This window comes from Ambystoma mexicanum, chromosome 2p, assembly GCF_040938575.1.
Source record: "Ambystoma mexicanum isolate Mex_15411 chromosome 2p, UKY_AmexF1_1, whole genome shotgun sequence".
Taxonomy (NCBI): Eukaryota; Metazoa; Chordata; class Amphibia; order Caudata; family Ambystomatidae; genus Ambystoma; species Ambystoma mexicanum.
The window spans coordinates 1,149,884,773-1,149,908,503 of record NC_090923.1 but is presented as its reverse complement, the minus strand read 5'-3'; the positions used below and the strand labels follow the sequence as shown (position 1 = coordinate 1,149,908,503).

The following is a 23,731-nucleotide window of genomic DNA, read 5'->3' as shown; positions in this document are numbered from 1 at the left end:
GTCCGCCGTCACATTTTCGGCTCCGGCCAGATGAACTGCCGAGATCGAAACTTCCTGCTGGATGGCCCAGAACTCGAGCTGCATCGCCTCTCTGCACAGAGGAAGTGACCCTGCCCCCCCCTTTTTGTTGAGGTAGTGCATGGCCACTGTGTTGTCCGTCAGGATCAGGACATTCTTCCCTCGCACAGACGGCAGAAAAGCCTTCAGGGCTAGCCTGACGGCCCTCAGCTCCAACAGATTGATATGGAGTCTGGACTCCGACGGAGACCGACCGCTGACTGTCAGCCCGTTGGCATGAGCTCCCCATCCCGTGAGGGATGCATCCGTCACGATCGTCACCTCCGGCCAGGGAAGCCAAAATAGAGCCCCCTTCATCAAGTTGCCTTCGACGGCCCACCACAGAAGGTCCCGGGCGACCGAGGACGGCACCTGAATCGAGTCCGACATCCTGCCGGAGGACTGCGACCATTGTGTCTTGAGTGCCCACTGCAAAGATCTCATCCGCAGGCGAGCCTCTGGCACCAGAAGAATGCAGGATGCCATGAGGCCAAGCAACCTCAAGAACTCGAACGCTGGGAGCGTCTGGGCATGCTGAAACTTGTGCACCATCTGCTGAATGTGAAGAGCCCTCACCTGGGGAGGAAAGCACTGCCCCAGGGAAGTGTCGAGCACTGCTCCGATGTACTGGAGCCGCTGTGTTGGCGTCAAATGGGACTTTTTTAAATTGAGGGAGAAGCCCAGCCTGTGAAGGGAGTGGCAGGTGACGGACAGATGATCCAGGACTTGCTCGGGAGAGCTCCCCCTGATCAACCAATCGTCCAGGTAGGGGTAGACGTGAATCCCCCCCTTGCCTGAGATGCGCTGCCACCACCACCATGAGCTTGGTGAAAACCCTCAGGGCGGAGGTCAATCCGAACGGCAGGACCTGAAACTGAAAGTGCGAGTCGCCAACCGCGAACCTCAGGTACTTCTTGTGCTTGGGATGGATCGGCACATGGAAGTAAGCATCCTTGAGGTCGAGTGACACCAACCAGTCCTGAAGCTGAAGGGCCTGGAGGACTTGAGAGCGAGTAACCATCTTGAACTTGTCCTTCCTGAGGAGTTTGTTCAAACCGCGCAAGTCCATGATGGGTCTCAATCCCCCGTCTTTCTTCGAAACCAAAAAATAAGGGGAATACCATCCCTTGTTCCTCTCCGCTACAGGCACCAGCTCTATGGCACCTTTCTCCAGCAGGGCTTGAATTTCCTGCGCAAGGAGCGGATCCGGACTCTGCAAAGAGAGGTTCCCCGGTGGATTGTCGCGAGGCCTGTGCCGAAAAGGAAGACAGTAGCCGTGGGTTATGATCTCGAGAACCCACACATCTGAAGTAATGGCTTGCCACTCTACAAGATGCTGCGCCAGCCTTCCCCCAACCGGCGAACCATGGGACATGGCCTCATGACTGAGTGGGAGCGGCTGCAGCGTTACCTGAGGGCAAAGAGGCAACTGCCCGAGCAGCCTTGGCACCACGGGTACCCTGTCGTCCACCTTTGGTACCTCTGCGTTGGCCTCTTTGACTGCCAGCTCCTCTCGCTTTACTGAAGGAGGAGTAATAGCGAAAGGAACCACCCCTCCACTGCTGTCCCCTAGGACGAAAAGGCGGAGGTTGGCGAACTGCAGCGCCCAACGACTTCGCTGCAGCTTTCGAGGTATGCAACCTCTCTAGGCTCTCGTCAGCCTTGCTGCCAAAAAGGTGTTCACCATCAAAGGGCATGTTGAGGAGCCGGGACTGCACATCAGGCGCAAACCCCGACTTCCGCAACCACGCAAACCTGCGTATCACGGTGCTCGCCGCCATGGACCTACTGACGCATTCAGCTAAGTCCAAACCCGACTGAACGGACTCACATGGCATCCTTACCATCCTGGACCATAGCAAGGAAACCATCCCGTTCATCCCCTTCGGGAACATGTTCAGCCGCTAACGCAACACAGTTCCACAGAGTGTGCGTGAAACGTGACAAGGCACAAATGGAGTTGGCCGCCTGAAGCGCCATACCACCAGAAGAAAACACTTTCTTCGCCCAGCCATCAAAACGTTTGTCGTCCCTATCAGGAGGGATGGTAGGGTACGACGCCTGCTTCGCCGGGGCCGTGGCCGCCTGCACCACCAAACTCACCGGAGTGGGGTTCCTGGTCAAGTAGCAGGGGTCGCCACTGGCTGGACGGTATTTTCGCGACAAGGATCTGCCCACCGCCGGGAGACTCTCCGGAGCAGTCCAAGCCGCCACCACCCTTCTCTGTAAAGCCATATGGAACGGCAGAACCGGGTCAGTTGGGGGACCAACATCAAGGATGTCTGTCAGATCATCCTGCACAAACTCCCCTGGGGGAGCAGACCATCTCAAGTACTCAGAAACCCTAGCCATAAGGCGCCGGTACGAGGAATCAGCATGAGAGCCAGGCTCAGGCCTACAAAACTCCACCTCCGGAGAGGTGTCCAGTCCACTGGCATCATGCAGTGACTGTCTCAACTCGTCAAACTGACTATGGCCCGAGACAATGTCATCCGGAACCTGACTAGGAACCAGGCCATCAGAATCCTCATCCGCCTCTGAAATATAGTCCAGGTGGCGAAAAGAAGGCACTCGAGAGTGCTTGCTCTTAACCAGAGCCTTCCTAGGGGGTCCACCCGTGCCCTGGGGTACCTCCGACACGAAAGGCGTTGATGGCGTCGAGCGAATCGGCGCCAGCGTCGAGACAACCGGCATCGGCGCCGAGAGGATCGGCGTCGACGTCGAGGAAATCGGCGTCGACGTCCGATGCAGCGCCTCCAGAATCGGCGGCGTCGACACAGCCCTCGAGGCCGGAGCCCCGAGCGTGTCCCTCGACGACCTGAGCGTCAACGGCATCGACGACTTCCTCGGAGCCCGAGCCTCGAGAAAACCTGTCGATGCCCTCGACGCCACAGACGTCGAAGCCTTCTTCGAAGACCTCACAGGTGCACACAGTCAGGAACGCTTCGAGGACCGGGACCTGGAACGGGTACGTCGAGAACGAGTCCCCTTGTCCGAACGGGACCTCTCCCGTGACTCGTGCCGACCACTCCTGCGAGCGGTGTCTCTCGACCTCACACGACCGACCCCACTCGGGGGCGCGGACGGCTGAGTACCCTGCGACTCAAGAATCGCCAACATCTGCTTCCCGAAGGAAGCCCATTCCTCCGGCGTCGCACGGCCCGAGGGGTAAGCGACGTGCCGGGCAGAGCCCTCCGAAGAGGACCTGGAAGACGACCGATGTCGGCGCTACCGAGAATGCCTCGAAGAGGCATAGGAGTGGCGAGACCGACTCCTAGAAGGAGACCCACGAGACTTCTGACGATGACACGGAGAGTCACCCCTCGAATCATCCGTCGAAAGCCCCGCAGACTTTGACTTCCGGGGCTTGGACACCCGACCTACCGACAACTTCTTCTTACGTTCGCGTAAGGCTTTGGACGTGAGCGACTGGCAGTCGATACAGTCATCCGTGTCGTGGGCCTCCCCGAGGCACCAGAGGCAGGCGTCGTGCGAGTCCGTCACCGACATCTTGGACCCGCACTTCTTGAAACCCGGACGCGGGGTCGAAGACGAAGTAGACATCTTCAGAAGGATTTTCACAAACGAACAGGTTCGAAGAACCGAGAAGAACAGAACTCCAAAGAGTCGAGGCGTTTAAACCGAGAAACACGAAGCAACACGTTCGTGGAAAAAACGGAACTGAGGCTATGGGCGTCGTGCGTCCTACTTATCACATCGGATGACGTCGGAGGAGGTCCTCGACGACGGCGCATCGACGTCATCGACGCAGGACGCAGAAAAAGTTTCCGAAGCAGCACAGCTGTGGTGATTACATGTCATAGATATGGAATACGTCGGAGGACCCAATCCCCTCGAAATTTAGTTTCCAATACGGGTTTAATGATTATTGTTTCTAGTTTCCATGTTTTGATCTGGTCATTATCTGCCCGTCTACCCATACAAAGGATATTGGTTTTAGCTTGGTTGAATATTAGCTCATTGGCCGAGGCATACCTGCTCATGGCATCAAGCAACAGTTGGATTGCCTTTGGAGTGAAGTTCATGAGCAGGATGTCATCGGCATAGGCCAACCAGCAGAACCTTAGCGATCCAACTCTGGGGCTCACACAGGCAGCACTATTCAGATATTTTTTTTTAAATATCTGCTATATACAGATTAAATAGAATGGGGCAACAATGCACCCTTGTCTCACACTTTGCTGCGTCAGTATCTTTTTTTTTTTTTTTTTTTTTAATCAGAGGACCAGAGCCATCCAGTCCGACTATGATGTTCGTGTCCTCATGTAAGTAAACCGTAAACCATGATTGCTAGTAGCCCAGGATGGATGCCCCAGTTATTTAACTTTCTCCACAGTAAAGCTTGATTCACCATGTCGAAAGCCTTTGTAAAATCTATTAGTGCCACATAGATGATTGCCTTGCCCATATACCATGCTTTATCTCAGAGTATTAACTATCAGGCCACATTCAGTGTAGTGGACATTCCTCTTCTGTAGCCAATCTGGGCTTTGTCTAGTATATTGTTCACATTTGCCCAATTCTCCAATTCCCACAGAACCACACCTGCAAATATCTTGCTGTCTGCCTGCAAATGGGCGATAGTTGTCCGGTATCGCCCAATCGCCCCTTTTACAAATCGTTACAACCACTGCAGACTTCCAACTAGGAGGGCATTGCTCAGTATCAAAGCAATTCATGACAGCTCATAGAGCACAGTCGACTAATCATCTACATTCTTTTCCAATATATAGTTAGAGAGACCGTTCGAGCCCGCTACTCTAGAGCTAGATGCCTTGTTAATCAAATCTCTAATTACATCTCGCGTACCACACCTCATCCATGGGACCTTGAACAGGGAATTCTCTTCTTCAATCAGTGGTTGGTTAAACTATCATCCAAAATAGGCACACCATGTTTCCTCAGTCACACATATACTCTGCCCAGAACACGGAGGATTTTCCACCATTTATAATTACAGGTGTTCTTGGTAATGAGGGCTACTAATATCTCTTCCCCCTGGAGCTGGTATCTGAGGAATCTATTGGATATATTCCATCTCTGGAATGCAGCTAATATAGTCTTTTTCTCGGTTTTAAATTGGTCATTTTTGCATAGCTTCCTTAGGGGCCCTATTTTTCTCAGCTCTCGTTTTCTCTGCAGTGTATTATCATCAAACTGATTCTTATGTGGCCGCCTTTTCTTGTTCCCTACAACTTGTGGCTGCTCAATTTTAGTACGCTGGGTTAGTGGGAGCACACTCATAGTAGCAACTCTAATGGTATACTTTGGACTACCGTTTCAAAATATGTATTCAACCCTTCCTGCTCCTACTGTATCTCAAACGGTTTCTCCCCTAATTGACTTCTACTTCAATGGGTACAAGCCTGATTCCCATACAGAGTTGGTAGTCTGCTTCAAGCATAACCTGTTGTGGTCACTTTCTACAGCTTCTTTTACCATAAATTATTTACAATGGTGAAAAAGGTTGCATGAAGCAATCATGTAGTCCATTATCGAATTCATATTTTTACATTTCCAGGTGCATTTTGGGGGGCAGTCACCCAGAACGTTACTGTTGCAAAGGAGTAGATCCCAATGTATGCAGTATCTGACCCATTTTGAACCTCTTTAAATCAGTATGCTGGAAGGGAGGCTTGTAATCTAGTGAGGTAGTACACTGTAATGTAACTTTTTCGAGAATTAAGTGTTCCTTCAGAAAGTCAGCAGTAGGTTTATATCCATTAACCAAGACTCCATTTACGGCAGGCGGCCGTGGTTTGAAAACGGATTCCACTAGTTGGCAAAAGTGCTACTTTGCAATCCAGTCTCGTGCAGTATTACGGGTATAACGGGTATAACAAGGAACAAGTTAATTACCTGTAAGGAACAAGTTACTTACCTGTAATTGTTCTCCAGAATGAGTCTGGCATGGATTCACATGCTCATGAATATTCCCCGTTGTCAGGCTGGGAATCCACGGTAAAGAAAAAATCAGTATCAGTTTCGATTCTGATCGGTCTTTCTTAGTAGTAACTAATCACTGATCTCTGGGTCATACTGCCCGCAGCCAATGACTGCTCTCTCCCTAAGCCCGACGGAAAACCTTGTTGAGCGGGATCTTGTCTTCGAAGCTGCCCGCCGCTTCCATCCAGCGGGCGTCGGGGAACTCCTGTAGAGGACGCAACCTTAGCCTGCACAGGGGCACTAGGTAGATGCATGAGGAAATCATTCCGGGGACGGACTTGATGGATCTCACCCTGGCCACGTCCGTGGCTAGCAGGCGCTGCACCTTGCCTAAGATGGCCTTCGTCCTTTCCTCCGACGGAGACGCCAATCGTTCCACTGTATCGAGCTTCGCTCCCAGAAACAGTGCCACCTGCGACGGAACCAAATGGGATTTCGGGTAGTTGGAGAAACCCAGCTCCGTGAGTAAGCGGACAATCTTCGCCGTGTGCTCGACGGCGAGTTCTCTTGTCCTTGCACGGATGAGCCAGTCGTCCAGATAGGGGTAGATGTGGATCCCCTGCAGGCGCAGCCGCGCCGCCACTGGTGCTAGGCACTTGGTGAACACCCTGGGTGCCGACGTCAATACGAATGGCAGAGCTCTGAATTGGTAGTGGCGTCCTTGTACTATGAATGAGGAACTTTCGGTGTCCTTTTAGGATGGGGATGTGGAAGTAAGCATCCTCCAAGTCCAATGACAATAGGAAGTCGCCCTCCTCCAGCTGTCCCAGCACGTGCTGGAGAGTGACCATCCTGAACTTCTGTGCCTTGATGTATTTGTTCAACCGACGTAGGTGCAGGATGGGGCGCCAACCGCCTGTCTTCAATCTGACGAGGAAGTAGCTTGAGTATACTCCAGAGCCCCGGAGCTTCTTGGGGACAAGCTCGATGGCACCTTTCTTGAGCATCGCCTTCACCTCCAACAGCAGTTGAGGGACGTGATTTTCCTTCCAGGCCACGGGAGGAATGCGGGGACACTTCTTTTGGAATTCGAGAGTGTGCCCATGGGCCAGAGCATTGAGCACCCGACGGTCGGTGGAGATGGACTCCCACACGCTGACTAACTTCGCCAGCCGGCCTCCCACCGGGGTGCTTCGGTGGGGGTGCTACGCTACGGCCGGTTCAATCTTGCTTGGAGGCGGCATTGGTGCCTTGGCGACGACAACGAGATCCTCCTTGCTTGCTGCGACCTCTGTAGGCCTCCTGGGACGAGGAGCGGGCCGCCTGGCGATACGTAGCGGAACCACCGCCTGATCCCTTGGAGGCCCCCTGTCTGCCTACAGCACTCCGAAAGGGCCATTCTCCCGTGGGATCGTACCTTCTCGAACCTCTGGGCCCGAGGTCGCTTCCCCTGGTGTAGCCTCCACAGGCTTCGCCAGGGTCGCTGCGATTCCCTCGATAGAGGCCTTGGCCGGGTGAATCAAGGCCTTGGCCGGGTGAATCAAGGCCTTCACCACCATGGGCGCCCCCTCGGCTGAATCCTTCGAGATCGACTGGGGCCTCTCCAGAGCTTACAGAGTTCTCGGATTTCCTCTTCCCCGAACCAGAGCGTTGGCTCGTGGTTGATGGTACCGGGGAAGGTGCGCCCTGCCTGGCAGCCGAAAAGCCTGACCATTCGGCACTCCCGGTGCCCGCGGACTCGCGGTGCTTAGCCTTCTGTTGTGCCCCCGTCACCAGGGCACCCTCACAGGACTTAGAAGACCGCTCAGACCTTTTTTTCTTCTCACCTGATGTGCCCTTCTCCAGCCAGCTGGTGAGGCGGGAACGACGATCCCTCATGGACCTTTCCGATAGGTTCTTGCAGAACGCACAGTCCTTCTCCACGTGCGTCTTGTCCTCATGAAGGCAGTAGAGACATCTCGAATGCTCATCCTCCTTGAAAACATTCTGTAACCCGCATCCAGGGCAGTTCCTGAACAGCTTGGATCCGGGCGTCGAGCTACCCTTGTCCTGGGCCGCGTCCATGGTAGGCCTCAGATCTTCTGGAACCCTCCAAGACGCGTCACTCGACGAAAACTTCACCCTTGAGGGGCGTAGGAAATTCCGAAACTGGTCCCCGTTGATCAGAAGAAGAAACGGTGGAGCTTGAGGCTCGATTTGACCGAAAAATTAGAAAATCTCCTTGACAAAGTGCAGAAATGCAGCAAAAGCTCGAGAGCTATAGCACGAGGACTCCCAACACTTGAACGTGCGGTAAAAATCTGAGGATGGCTGCCAGGGGAGGGGCTTAGGGAGAGGGCAGTCATTGGCTGGGGGCAGTATGACCCAGAGATCAGTGATTGGTTACTACTAAGAAAGACAGATCGGAATCGAAACTGATACTGATTTTTTCTTTACCAAGGATTCCCAGCCTGGCGACGGGGAATATTCATGAGCATGTGAATCCATGCCAGACTCCATGCAGGAGAAATGAAATGACACTGTCTGTGCCCACTGAAACGGTAGGAACCCACCCCAAGGCATAAAATAACCAGTATTGCATCGCTATTCACTAGACAAGAATGATGAATTGCTTTTCATTTTATAAATCATGTTGCACTAACTGCGATGTAATTTCAGAGAAGGTGAGCATTGTTCATTATTCTTTTACCAAGCTCCAGGACAGTACCGGGCCTATACAAAGGAAAGCAGAGATCTAGGCTGCAAGCTGACCCCAAAGTTCACTTTTAATGAGCACTTTGGCTGATGGAAACTGCAAATACAGGTGACTGTGTGGGAGCTTGTCTGTCTTCCACTGTAAATATTGGGAGGGACGCAGGGTGGCAAACAAGTTAGCCCTTTCTCTCTGATCTGTCATTGCTTCCACCTCTGTTGCAAAGCATTTTTCTATTTCATAATTTGTTTGCTCACTTTTGCACCCTAAAAAGGTCCCCTTTTTTGTTCACTTTGCTCTCATGTATACACCGACCCTTTAACTTTCTCTCTTGCCCATCTCCCCATATCCCTTCTGAGAGGCTCTTCTTTCATCTATTTCCTTCTCACACATCTTGCTTCCTAAAGCAATTGTCTAATTCCCATCTCTTTGCTGAGCTCTATATTCCAGACTGCAATGGCCTTAAACATGATAGGCTTTCATGTGCGCATGCAAAAGGCTATTGTGTCATGCATCTGAAAGAATGTGAAAGGCTGAGTGTGCAAATGTGCATTTTTGGTGTGCATGCATGTGAAACGCTACTGTTATTTGTGCCTGAAAAGCTAGGCTGCATATGAAAAGGTTAGGTGTGCACGTGTAAGGCTAAGGTATGTGTGCATCTGAAAGGCTGCATTGCTCATGTAAAGCTGCAGTGCCATAGTATGTGTTGCTGTGGGTTTTCTACATGTTACCATTTGGACACCATCTTAATTCAATGACTGCACCAAAAAGGTAAGATTATGGTTAAACCATCTATTACCAGGTTCCATAGTCCCAACCAGGCATGCGAAACATAGGCTAGTCTTTCTTAATTAATGCACATGCCATGTGATGGGAAATCGATATGCATGCTGGCATTAAACTCATGACAAATGTGAACTTTGCTTTCCATTGAAAGTTGCCAGGTTTATAATTTAAGTGGCTATGCATATGTATTGACATCACTGGAAGCAATACCACAGAAAATGAGCTCATATGTAGCCTTGGATACTAAATGTGATGATGGTAAGTTACATTAAAAAACGAAGTAAGCCAAAAGACAAATAACTTTGCTGTGCAGATTAAGTGGCATTAACATTCTATGGCAAGACGGAGGCGAGCATTATGCTCCTCTTTCTTTAATTGCCACCAATACAACATTTAAAAACTTCAAACATTTAAACCAACATATTTTCTGTTTGAGGTAGCAAAAAGGAAAACTGCCAGTTGAAGTGTTTAAGTTTCAGTCTTCGAGGCTTAGAACTGCCTAAAACTGCAGATCCCATGAACCTCTCCTTTCCTATGTACTCTACACCTACCCAGTGCCTTCTTCCCCTATAAGAGCCTCCAACCATGGGCCATTTCTCTTTCTTTTTGCTGCAAAGTCAGTTAAGTGTTTATCTCTTTCCATTGTGTTCCATATTATTGCATATTAGCACAGCGTACTTGTTTGGATAGTGATTACTTATAGTAACGCTGCGCGCATACCCCTTGAATCCTTATTTTTACGGGATGCGGCAACACCGCTCCAACCCTTTTGGATTCGTGTGGGACTGCAGCTCTGCCGTGGCCGCACATGCGTGTTCCGTTAGAGTGTGGTAGAGTGGAGACGGGGCCGGAGCCACGAGCACATCAGCTGGCATGTGGCAGCCAGCCCGGCTCCACTGCGTATCGATCGCGCCGAGTGGCTTTAGAAGCTTGTCCATCCTTCCTGGTATCCCCGGGCCCATCTGTCGATACGCACTAATTTGGTTTGAAGAGACGCGGAGCGTGAGGTGTGTCGCAGTGCTCAGGATTGAGAAGAAAAAAAAAGACACCAACAGTTTGGCTTCTCACACACGATCATCCACAATCAGCTGCCTAAACGAAATTTATAAGCAGCAAGGGGACTCTGGCAACACACAGGCACAGCTTATACGATCAGCTGCCTAAGCAGATTCTAGGCAGCAGAAACTCGTGTCCATTGATGGCCTGCAGCCAGAACATAGCTGCTACTTACTGTGAGCCAGCCAGCCGACACAAGTCTGTTCACCTTGCTAACCCAAGATATGATGGCTCAATATGGGGAGGATCACTCCATAACACGAGAGGACAGCGAAGAAGAATGGGAGGAAGAGCCCTTCCAGCAGGAGACACAGCTTTCGCTCAGTTCTAAGAAGGTGTTGGGAGATTCGCTGTCCCAAGCAGTCGCAGAGGGCGTACAGCCAATTGCGAGCAGGCTAGACATGCTAGAGGCATGGATGCTTGATAGAGATCCTCCAAAAAGAAGCGGGCTCTTAGCCCAGACAAAGGCACGTCGGCAGGACATCCCTAGGAAGGGGTTGAACAGGGGCATACAGCTCAGAAGAGTAGAAACTCTTTGACCCCCCCCCGAGCAAAGAGGAAGGTCAACCACGACCCACAAGATGCAGACGACCCAGTCGCAAGATTAAAAAAGGCCTATATGGCAAAGACATCAGAACGCCAGGCCAGACCCCCTGCCCCAGGGGTGAACAATTCAGGGGACATAGATGAGGTCTACTTGCCCGATGATGAGGGAGGAGAGGAAGAAGACCTCCCAGGGCACCCGACATTCCAACCTCCGAAGAGGAGAACACGAATGACATGTTCGACCCGGAAACCATCCGGCATCTCAAGTCCACATAATGGATACCTTCGCCCAGGGTGGCACTCTACATGGCACAACACCACAACACTTAAAGCCCCTGGACAAGGCGGTGTGCTCGCGCATGAGAGCAGAATGCCCCCACCCCAAACTATCTAATAAATTGTCGGATACCCCCCACCTAGACCCGAAGATGGTCACCTTTGTGACAAAGGCCTCAAGAGACGGTCGGAAGGGCGTGGACAGAGTTTGGAAGGGTTGCCAAGGCAAGGTTCTTGATCTTGCAGGTCCATTGGCAAAAATCATGGACCTTGCAGAAAAGTCCAAAGACACCGGGACCCCAGTGGACCCCATTGCCCTAGCCAATTGGGCACAGCGCGCAGTTTGTTGCGAAATGCCAACTGCGCTCTCTCAGAGAGAAGAAGAGGCGTTCTCCTGAAAATTGACTCTAAACTGAGCGACCTAGTGTCCTACAAAGCAGGCCAAGGAGCTAAAGGTCTACTTTTGGGTGAGGCTTTCGCCAAGGAAACGGCCCAGTTTGTGGGAACTTACTCTGCCCTCGAGAAAGCAAAAAGTTCGATAAGGAGGATCTTCCCAGGGCGTGTTTTTTCTGGGACCGGACTCCACAGGGGTCGGTCGTCCGGTCGCTTCGCAGACCCCAAGGTCATCAAATGATCAAACGCAATACTGGGAAGGGTGCCAGCAAGATGCCTTCTTCCCTACCAGGGCGAGATTCCCGAGAGGTCACAGGCAGAGAGGAGCCTACCGGCAGCCCGAGCTTCTGGCGGTGAGTACATCCGACAGTCAGGCGGGGGGCCGGACCCTGCAGTTTCTAAGTGCATGGTATACCTTATCCAGCAATGCATGGGTGCGTCATGCAGTAGAAGGGCTGCACAGAGTTTATAAGCGATACGATCCAATAGCAAGAGCCTCAGGCGATTCATATGCCAATGCTAGTAGCGACGCTGCTACAGAGCGAGTTAGTGACACTGTGGCAAAAGAACGCAATAGAGTGCGAAACTCAGTCAGATCTGGGTTTTATCAGCAACATGTTTCTGGTGCACAGAAAGGTCTGTCCTGTCATCAACCTGAACAAATTGCTGTGTTACAATCACTTCAAGATGGAAGGAATCCATCTCCTCAGAGACCTGCTAGGCTCAGGAGACTGGCTAGCACGTCTGGACCTCAAAGACGCCTTTCTGACGATACCGATAGCGGAAGCAAATCGGAGATTCCTGCGTTTCCGATGGAAAAAGGAAGTGTGGCGATTCAAGAGCCTACCGTTCGGTCTCGCCTCAGCTCCTTGGGCCTTCACCAAGCTAATGCAACCAGTAGCCGCAGCCATAAGAGGGGGATCCGGATCATAATATATCTGGACGACATCCTAGTACTAGGAACAAACGAGACCTCCCTAGCCAGCGACGTTCGCTGGGTTTTCTCCCTACTATCCTCCCTAGGGTTCCTGGTGAACCTGGAGAAGTCACAACTGCAGCCAGTACAAAAGATCACATTTTTAGGGTTCATGATAGACACCGTAAAGGCGACTCTACAGCTCCTGAATCACAAAGTGAGAGCAATCAAGAAAGAGCTAAGAGCAGTTCTAGCGAAGAAAATCACCTCTCTCCGGAATCTAGCCAGGATAGTGGGGCTGCTCGCAGCTTCAATACGGCCATATCTCCAGGGCCCCTCCATTACAGGGCGCTACACCGGCTCAAAATCAGACATCTGCAGGGAGGGCTAGGATATCACCAGCTGATTGCACTAGACGAAGCAACGTCGGAACTACACTGGTGGTTGCAGAATATGAAGGCCTGGAACGGTCGATCCAACTTCAGCGACGTTCCAGATTTGATAATAGAGTCGACGCGTGGAGGACAGGATACACAGAGACAGGAGGCAAATGGTCAGAAGACAAATTACGTCTTCACATAAACTGTCTCCAGTTGCTAGCGGGCTCCTTTGCTGTACAAGCCTTCACCAAAGGCAGAGCAAGGTGTTGCATGTTGTTGAAGATGGACAACATTTCAGCAGTTCGCTATGACAACAAACTAGGCAGGATCAAGTCGAAGATGCTAGCAGAGCTAGCGAAGGAGTTCTGGCATTATTGCCTTCAGCATCACATAGCAGTGGCAGCCGAGTAGAATTTCGGGAAGAGATGGGAACTGCTGGCCATTTCGAATGCTCGCTGCAGATTGTATCAGGGACTCCTGGGCGCCTTCCACCCTTAGGAGCTATGGTTCGGCATGGGCGGATTGGTGCACAGACCAGCAGCTGGATTCCCTTTCGGGCACCTGTAGTGCACATTCTGAATTTCCTAGCGGCTATTGATATTGATATTTTATTTCTATTGCGCTCGTACACAAGTGTTTCAGAGCCCGACAAGGCAAGGGTGGGGAACAGGGGAGAACAAAACAGCAATCTTACTAGGCCAAGTGACAATGAGAATGCGCAAGTGCATTGGAGAGGGGGAGGGGAAAAGTGCATGGAAGGGCGGAGAAGTGGAAAGTGTGAAGCAGAGAAGAAACACATAAATAACAATAAATAAATAATAAAGGCAACAAGCAGTGGTAGTGCAGCCAGCAATTTGCAAGCGCTAGGTTTAAGGCAGCAGACAGGGTAGGTCTGATAAGTGCAGGAAGAAAAAGGGGGGCGGTATGGGTACAGATACAGACCCCAGTGCAAGGGGTGGCCCGGAGGCAGTGAGGGAGGGTGGCAGGGTGAGCAGGTACCTGGGCCAGGAGGACAGACAGTGGCCAGGTGCACAGTGCTAAGAGAGAACAGATCAGCGGGGGAGAGGGGGAGCGAAGGAAAAGAGGAAGGTCTTGAGGTGCTTCCGGAACCGGAGATGGTTCTCCTCAAGTTTTAGAGTGGCAGGGAGGCTGTTCCAGAGGGAGGCCGCAGCGGAAGACAGATCTACCCCCAGCTCGTTTCTTTGAAAAACCACTGACCCTTAGGGAGTTGGAGGCAGAGGAGCCAAGAGCTCGAGAGGGGAGGTATTTGCGGAGGGATAGCTGAAGGTATTTTGGACCCAGGCCCCAGAAAGCCTTGTGGACAATGCAGAGGGTTTTGAATTTAATCCTTGCATCCACTGGGAGCCAGTGGAGAGATTTCAGAGCTGGAGAGATACGATCCCAGGGCTTGAGGCCAGGGACAAGTCTCACAGTCCTGTTCTGGATTAGTTGCAGAGGGCGGAGAGTAGAGGCAGGTAGATTTAGAAAGAAGCTGTTACAATAGTCCAAGCTAGAGAGAACTAGAGTTTGGGATACCATTAGCTTCTGGGGGAAGGAGAGGAAAGGCAGAGTACCTCTAAGGAGCTGCAGTCAAAAATTTTACTTTTTAGATCCCTAACAACCACTTAAACTAGAATTAGGTGTGAGGTGTATAGAGCCAGTATTGCTATGGTGTAAGCTGTGAATAAGCGCAGAGCTAGGGGCATAACAAGGGCACAATTATTGATGTCTGAAAGATGTAAAAGCACCAAACCTTGGGGCGGTTTCTCTCATGTGAGGCATACTCTCATTAAGATGGGGCACATTTTGGACAGTTCTGATAAAATTGCACGTTCGAGCTTACAGTCTGAAGAAAGCCTATTGGGATTGGGCTCTAGTGGACCTACTGAATCGTGATTACGATAAACCACTTCTCAAACAGTATCTTAGGTGCAATACACAGTTGTGTTTTGAACCATACTTCAATTGATTAACAGACCTTTTAGGAAAGAAATGTACATGTTGACCCTGTTTGGGAATTCCTCCAATTATTTTACCCATACGTGGAAGGAATATCACAAAATCATGTCCTATGTGCCAGTATTCTTACAAGGATCTATACCACTTTCTATTTTGGTGCCCAACATTGACTGACCTTCAAGGAAAATGGTTGTTACCCTTACTCAAGTACATTAAAATAAGCAATTTAATGGACGCCATAGATTTGTGAGGATTGCTGCACAGGGACATTTGTGTTTGCAGCTGTGCGACTTCCGTCAAGGGCTTGGAATAGAAGATATACATTCCTGACTTGATTTTTACTGAATGTATTCTTTTACTGGATAACAAACACATTTTGTCTGTTCTTACAGTTTTATTTGTATCAATTCTGTATTTTATTACTGTGATTACGAAATACATTGAATTGATATCTTTTTCAGTGTATCAGTGTAATGTATTTTCTGGAGCTGGTTGAAAAGGCTGATGGCAATTCAAGGCAGGCCATAGAGAAAGATTGCTTATGTATGGCACTTACATATCATATAAAGTTGACAACATTTTCCCGCTGAAGATGGTCCCATATTCTTCTGAAAACAAATCTGTTATGTTGATAATCTACCCGAAGCTGTTGTCCTCGATTGTAACCCTCTCAATTATAGAAGCAAATATATTACTTGAAATGTCCAACAAAGCAACAGGCCTTTACTTAAATTGCTATGTAAAGGAACAACGTGAAGCTGGAGGCTACGACGGTATCATAGTTAGAGTGGCCAGCATGTTAGAGAAAAGTAGCAACAATAAAGCAGCCCATAAGTCTGGATTATGTTTTAATGCAAGGTTTGCCAGTTTGTCTGGCCCCGGAACTACAGAGTTCAAAAGTATATTAATTAGAATAAGGTTGTACAGATTAATATACACAAAATTGCACAGATGAATACGGAATACGTTTTTAGAATTACAAACTAAGACTATTGTTCTCACAGGATCAAGAGCGTTTCAAGTATACCCAAAAAGTCCAACTGGACTTTTAGTGAAGCACACATGCCTCAGCAGTCAAACATCCAAACACAATGTTCCCCTATTTTTTGTAATTAAGGTAAAAAAAACAAGTGTTGTAAAAAGGAGGTAAGAGGCCTGCCCGCAAGGTGGCCTATAGCCAAGTGAGCCCAAGAAAAGAAACAGAAGGACAAGAAGACCACGATGAAGAGGTCCAGTCAGAGTTCTGCATACTACCCCCCAAAGGAGACTGGAGAGATTTGTGCGGTTTCCAGTCGTTAGTATCCCAGTTCAGTTCTAGAAGGGAAGAGTCAGCATGGGAGTCCTACAAAAACAGCACAACCGAAAAAATGTACATATGGGAAAACTGGGACAGATCCATGTGGATAAGTAGGCTAAGAAAAGCACATGTTCAGAGTCTGCAGAAGAACAAGTTGCTTACCAAATGTAACATTCTTTCGATTGGATGTTCCTCCCACGTATCCCTCATCTTTAGATATTCGTATCCCAGCCCTGCTGCTTCGGAAAAAAATGTCACCAGAGGGCGCTTTGTTCGAGGCCGCAGAGTCATAGTCCCTCGAGGGCCACCGTCGAGCGTCGATGTCATCCACTGCATAAAGGGCTTGAGCAGCGCCCGTTACCTCAGTTCTATTTTTACGGTATTGAAGGTCTCAGCTGATCAGGCTTTAAAGCTTCAGGCTCTTAAGGAAGTTCCGAGTGCAACTGGCGTAAACTGTACAGAGGGGTAGGTTGGGAGGGTCGATGAGGAATACGTGGGAGGAACATCCGATCGAAAGAATGTTAAAGTTGGTAAGCAACTTGTTCTTCAAATGGATTGTGTCCTCCCACATATTTCTCATCTTTAGATAAGCTCCCAAAGCAGTAAGAATTTGGTGGAGGGAGTACCAGAAATTTCAATTATTGGCTGAACGAAAGACAGCTTTCGCAAAGAGTATGATATGAAGTAGAGTCCAAGCAGTAATGCTTTACAAAGGTGTGCACTGACAACCAGGTGGCTGCCGCACAAATATCCTGCACCGAGACACCCCTTTGAAGAGCCGTGGAAGTTGCCATGCATCTGGTTGAATGAGCCCTTAATCCATCTGGAGGCTTTTTTTTCCAGCCAATTTATAGCACACCTCGGCAGGTGAAGCTTTCCCTGAAGAAGTATCCAGGACTGCTCCGATGAATTGGAGTCTTTGGCTTGGAATCATTTGTGACTTCTTGTAATTGAGGGAGAAGCCCAGACTGTAAGAAGTGGCAGGTCAAGGCCAGATGTTCCTGGGCTTGTTCGGGTGAACTTGTCCTGAATAGCCAATTGTCCAGATAAGGGTAGACGTGACTCTCCCTTCTTCTGATACTCGCTGCCACCACCACCATCAGTTTAGTGAAAACCCTCGGGCGGAGGTCAGCCCAAAAGGTAGAACCAGAAACTGATAATGAGTACCACCAATTGCGAACCTCAGGTACTTCCTGTGCTTGAGATGGATTGGCACATGAAAGTAAGCATCCTGAATGTCCAATGAAACCAGCCAGTCCTGAAGCTGAAGAGCCTGAAGGATCTGAGAAATGTTCACCATCTTGAACTTGTCCTTCCAGAGGAACTTGTTCAAGTTTAAGTCCAAGATGGGTCTCAAATCTCTGTCCTTTTTGGGGATGAGAAAATAAGGGGAGTACCAACACTTGTCCCTCTCCGCTACAGGTACATGTTCTATTGCACCTTTCTCTAGCAGGGTTAAAATCTCCTGCACAAGGAGCGGGTCTGGTATTTTTACAGAGTTGGCTCCCGGTGGATGATCTTGAGGTCTTTGATGAAAAGGAAGGCAGTAACCATGGGTCACTGTCTCTAGTGCCCAGGAATCTGACATAATGTCCCGCCATTCGTCCAGATACTGAGTGATTCTGCCTCCCACCGGGGTCTTGTGGGTGAAGACCTTAAAGTGGCTTTGCAGTGGCTGCAGCAGTGGCTGAGGAGGTATTAGCCGCTGCTGTGGCTGATCTAGCACCTCTCCCTTTTCCACCACGAAAGGGTTTTCTCTGTTGGCCTCTCTGACTGCCCTGCCCCCCCCCTCCCTTTTCCAAAGGAGTAGAAGCAAAAAGGGCGACTTTCCAGGAAGATGAGCCTGCGTAAGAGTGTTGTTGAGGCTGCCTTATAGCGGCACCAAGTGATTTTGCTGCCGCTTTTGAGGTCTGCAGCTTCTCCAAGCACTTATCCTCCTTGCTGCCTAACAACCTCAAGCTGTCAAAGGGCATATTAAGTAATCTAGACTGCACATCCGGTGCAAAGCCAGATTTCCTCAGCCATGCAAATCCGTGTAGGACTGTGCTAGATGCCATGAACCTGCTTACACTATCCGCAGTGTCCAGTCCTGACTGAAGGCATTCCTCCATAGCCTCTTTACCATCTTTTACTATAGCCAGGAAACCATCCCGTTCCTCACCTTCCGGGATGTGTTCAGCCGCTGATTGTCATGCAGTCCCACAGGGTATATGTAAATTTTGCTAAAGTGCAAGTGACATTAGTAGATTTAAGGGCCATGCTGCCCGAAGAAAACTTTCTGGGCCCAAGCATCAACTTTTTTATCATCCATGTCTGGTGGTATAGATGGGTAAGCTGATTGCCTAGTGGAGGGTGCAGCTTGAACCACTAGATGTTCAGGGGAGGGATGTTTAGATAAATATTCTGGATCTGATAAAGATGGCATGTATTTTGGTGCAAGTTTCTTGTTTACTGCTGAAATAGAATCAGCAGTATTCCAATTTACCATCACCCTCTTTTGAAGTGATTTACGGAATTGAAGAACCTTCACTCAGGATGTCTGTCATGTCATACTGGCCGAAATCTGGGGAAGCTGCCTTCCAAGCCATAAAATCAATGACCCTTCCCATAAGATTCCTATTACTGGGATCAGCATGATCTGTAGGGTCTGGCCTTTCAAAAACCACTTCAGGTGAAATGTCTAGGCCACTCACATTTTGGAGACAGTCATAAAGATCTGTTATTTTGGAATTTGGGTCCACTAGCGCTTCAGAGACCGCTCTGGCGCCAAACCTAACTCCAGTTGAAGTGACATCCTCTTCAAAATTCCTGTCTAGGTTGAGGATGAAAAGCTTTTTCAGGTAAAGAGAGTGGTATCGACTTTGGTACGGGCAATGGCGTCGACTTGGGTAATGGGATCAAAGAATGCCTCGATAAAGGCGTTGAAGGTGTCGATAAGACGCTGGCTTTGACGTTGTAGAAGGAGGCTTCGATGCTGTCGAAGTAGGCTTCTATACAGCCAACGGTGTCAACTCCATTTTCGTCGGCAGTTTCGACGCCATGGTCGACTGAGTCGAATCGAGTTTCAACTTCGACATGGATTCCACTTTCACCGATTTTTTGCACCAGAGGTTTTGACTTAGTACGAGGCGTTGGGGGACCTTTCCCTTGATGACACTCGACTCTCAGCTCTCGCGTGTTTATATTTAGATTTCCCTGTGTCACTTTTAGAGTGGGTAGAGGCATGATCACCGCGCTGCAACTTCGAGCGAGTCTGGGCCGCTTTCTCGAATATTTTAAGCATCAAAGCCCTAAAGGCCTCCCATTTTTCTCGGGCAACGTGCTTGGATGGGTAAGTTACTCTCCTCTCAGAAGAGGAAGAGGAGGAAGACGAATTGTGAAGTCACTTTTTTGACTTAGTCGAAGAAGAGGAGGATTTCCCTGAGCGACTCATTGATCTCGACCTCCTCAACCCACGTCAAGATTTTAGACTAGATTCATCCGAATCTTTTTGTCTTTTAGAAGACTTTTAAGTTTCCTCCCCCACCGGCAGCTTACCTCTACGTTCCCCAAGAGCCTTATTGGACATGGCCTGGCAGGAACCGTACTCGTCAACTCGATGGTCTGGGCTGAGGCACCAGCGGCAATTCTGATGGGGGTCAGTTATTGACATTTTCTTACCATACTTCAGAATTTTTTTTAACCCTGTCTTGGGTGTGGTGGGAGTAAATAACGAGGACATCGTCGAGGAAAAATCTGATGTGCCAATCGCAACACGAAGCAGTTGCGTCGGAAAATCAGAACTGAGGTAACGGGCGCTGCTCGAGCCCTTTTTACAGCGGACGACGTCGACGCTCGACGGCGGCCCTCGAGGGACTACGACTCTAAAGATGAGGAATACGTGGGAGGACACAAACCATTCGAAGTAGCAGTTTTAAAGTGCTCAGCCACCAACCAGAACTGTCTTGCCTGGTGAGACTTGAGGGCACTTTGCTCCCAGAGAGATCTGGATGGAATTGACTGGGAAAAAATAATGCAACTATTAGAAAAATAGGAAAAAGTTCAGGGGACTTCAGAACATGAGCAGAAAGCTATTTGTCTAACAGCTCAATGCCAAGGTGTGTCAATGTCAAATGGCCTCTTGACAGTATGAAAGTGGGAAATTTGGCTGAGGAATAGAAACGGAAACAAAGAACTGACAAGAGGAACAGAAGCACGTTGGAACTATACACAAAAATAAAAGCAATGCAATGATTGCATTCCTCACCTGGCTTCTAGGCACATCGCTGCCTTTTCCTCCCATCGCTCCGAGATGGTGAGGAGGTCCTGCAACTCTCCCATAGCCTTCTCAACAGCCATACTCTGGACCAAATTACAGCCAGCGTCCAGTAAGGAGCGCAACACTTTTAGTGTCACCTGCTCTGCCGGCAATGTCAGAGCCTTCTTCACCTCATCTTGCCACTCTGCCTGCCGCACCTGCTGCTGCAACAGACCCATCTCTGGGGTATCTACTCCTAGACGGCCTCCTCGCTCCATCAAGTCCTGCAACTGAGAGGCACGGAGGGGTAGCTGCATCAGGGCCTGCTGCACCTGGCTCTGGAACAACTCCACCTTCTCCAACAGGTCCTGCAAAGATAAAAATTCATTTTAATTAGCATGGTAACAACTATAGTCTTTCTCCTGCAGCCACATAAATAAAATGAACTCTTTTTATTAAACATTTTACCGATACAACTAGAGATTACTTATAGGGGAGTATATTCAGAACTACCACTACTACTGTGGGAGTTCTAAGAGGCCAGCCTAGTGGATATGCAAGGGGTTTTCACACTTGGTCTAATCAAACTGTCTGGGTAGTGGCGGCTTAAACGTAGGAGATCAGAAGGTTCAGCGTGCAGGTACAACTATCGACACTTGTCACAGTAATGCTGGTCCACACAGATGCATAACAATAATACATTAGGCTGGAAAACCTAGAGGTAAAAACCAAGGACATTATATACAACACACCAACAACAACACAAATTTAAACAAGACACATTTATAAGCAATCAAGTAAATATTCTATGCGTCAGCCAGAGCGACGACTCATGACAATAATGGGTATGTTTCAACAACTCTATTCTGGAGTTTTAAGGGAATGGATTAGTCAAACCTACACTAACTATAGCAGGACTAACAGTAATGGCTATACAAAGACTCTCCAAACTCCAATGTCTAAACTTGAACTCACTACCAGAGGTAAGGATCCAACATAAAATAATAGGATGGGAAGGACCAGGGAACCATAAAATCTGGCGAGCAGATAAGCCCCTTATAAGCAAGCACAACTATGTATATTGTCCAAAAGACAAAATCTAACCCTAGTACATGTGGAAGACACTAACCTAGATAACAAATATGGTAGGGTTTGGGATAAAAATGCAAACATGCAATTTTAACACCAGGAACAATAGGTTAAGAAGGTTTCCGTACAAATGAACAAAAAACAAAAACAAATGGTAGATTTGACCGAATTTCGCCTGAACGAAGATTTCGAACAGCCGAAAATGTCTATCAACTCTACCCTTTGATGCAATTATAGTGAACAATGGGAGCAGGGGTGTTCCTTGCATCCTTGTTCACTACAAATCGCATTAAGGGCGGTGGGGGTCCCCCCTGCCCAAATGAAAAAGTTGAAGAAAAAGATCAAAAAAAAAGGACCCTGCAGCGCCGGTTCCCATGCACGTAAGTGAAGGGAACCGGTGTCGCAGAGGGATGGCGAAGTCAGCGGCACACTGCAATGTGTGTTGCCAGAAGGTAAGTAAGGAGTTTGGGGGCAGCGGGTTGCAACAAATGTCAGAGAGAGACAAAACCGAAAGTTATTTTTGGTAAAGTTTTTTTCTCTCTCAGACATTTAGTGTTCGAACTAATCATGGACATCCGGTTACAAAGCCCTAAGTTATATAGCACTACTGCACATAAGACCCCACTATAAAAGCACATTTTTGGTGGCCTTGCCTATGGGTATTCCCATGGCCGCCATAAGATTGGAACTTGGTCCGTCCTCACTGATCGGACAAGTCAGTCAGGTAGAGGAGGGCTCTTTTTTTGTACATCAAAGCAAAGAAATCCTCAAGCTATTCAGGGTCAAAAAGTAACCCATTATACTTTTTAGAGGGGCTACAAGCCACTCAAAGACAAGTATTAACTCCAAGACTGTTTTAGAAATGCACTAAGCAGATCAGGGAAAGCACAGCTAGTGAAGGTGGATAAATCCTATTGGTAAGCTGTTAAACTAATTCACTTTTAGAAATGACAAAAGAGTACCAACTGTTATTACTTTTCAGAAGGGGAGAAACACCATTCAAAGTAATTAAAATAACTTCTATACTTTTTAAAGGAGCAAATAGGAACCGAAAGATAAGTATAAACTTCAGGACACTTTGTAACTTTTGTATTACAGAGTTACAGATACCACACTAACTTCTTTAGCAAGTAAGTACCTTTCACACTGTTATAATTTTTCAGACAAAAGCCTCATCTTTTAAAGTCCTTCCCTAGTCTATAGCATGAGCTTTTGCAGAGGCAGAGAAGGGACCCTAGTAGTCTAGGAGCCAGGTGCAGTGAGGTCAGGATAGGATAGGCTCAGTTGAAGGAAAGTCAGAGTTCCAGAGGATATCACTTCAGACATGTAAGTATTCGCTTCAGAGTTAGTTTCAAAGTGTTCACGGACTTCACAGAAGGCTGCCTATATGTGTTCCAGCATTAGTCCTGTGCGATTGGTATGGGAAAACTCCCAACCACACAAATCACCCACTCAGCCTCACAGGATTCACACAAGACGTAAGATAAGTATTACCCAAGCCAGCACAATACCTTATGAGAATGAGAGCACTTTTGGGTGGATGCCTTAGGATGCAGCAATACAGGAACTGGTTCTTGGTCTTGACACTGAAGGAAATCTGGCAGTAGTCATCAACAAAGAACACATCACAGATTCTCGGGGCTCTGTAGATTTGGTGCCTTTTTACAGCAGCCAGATGAACGAATATCGGCGGTTGGATTATCTTCACTCTCACGGTCCTGCATTCAAATTGTGTCTCTGGAGATCCAGCAGGAGTCCACCAAAGTTTCAGATGGATTCGAACTTTGGAACACCATGTACCGCCCGCAGGCTTTAGGTCCCAGGGTATTGCTGGTTTGCAGCCCAGCAAGGTCGCAGCACATCGTGGCATGGATCAAAATGCCTGGGTAGAAGTCGTCATTTCAGGACCCCAGGTCGATTTGAAGGAAGGGTTGCATCAGGCTCCAGTTGCACAGCAGACTCGCCAGTCGCTGGAAACCATTACAGATGTCTTTTCTTCATCTTCCTCTTCTGAATCAGCTCCAGTGGGTGACTTTTCAGCAGCTTCTAGGTTCAGAGTATTTATCAGGAACTACAGCACAACTTCTGCAATCTCTCCTTGCAGTTTACAGAAAGGGGTGGTCTGGCTGTCCGATAAGGA

The 23,731-nt window shown here is 48.9% G+C and overlaps 1 protein-coding gene across 4 annotated transcripts in view; it reads right to left on the bottom strand.

Moving 5' to 3' along the window:
• The window catches only part of KDM5C (lysine demethylase 5C), a 1,076,337-nt gene that overhangs the window by 302,175 nt on the left and 750,431 nt on the right, over positions 1–23,731 (bottom strand). For all 4 annotated transcript variants that reach the window (XM_069645250.1, XM_069645251.1, XM_069645253.1 and 1 more), the window contains one exon: positions 20,512–20,870. In XM_069645250.1, coding sequence (XP_069501351.1) covers positions 20,512–20,870 — 359 coding nt within the window. The remainder of the gene's footprint in view (positions 1–20,511; positions 20,871–23,731) is intronic.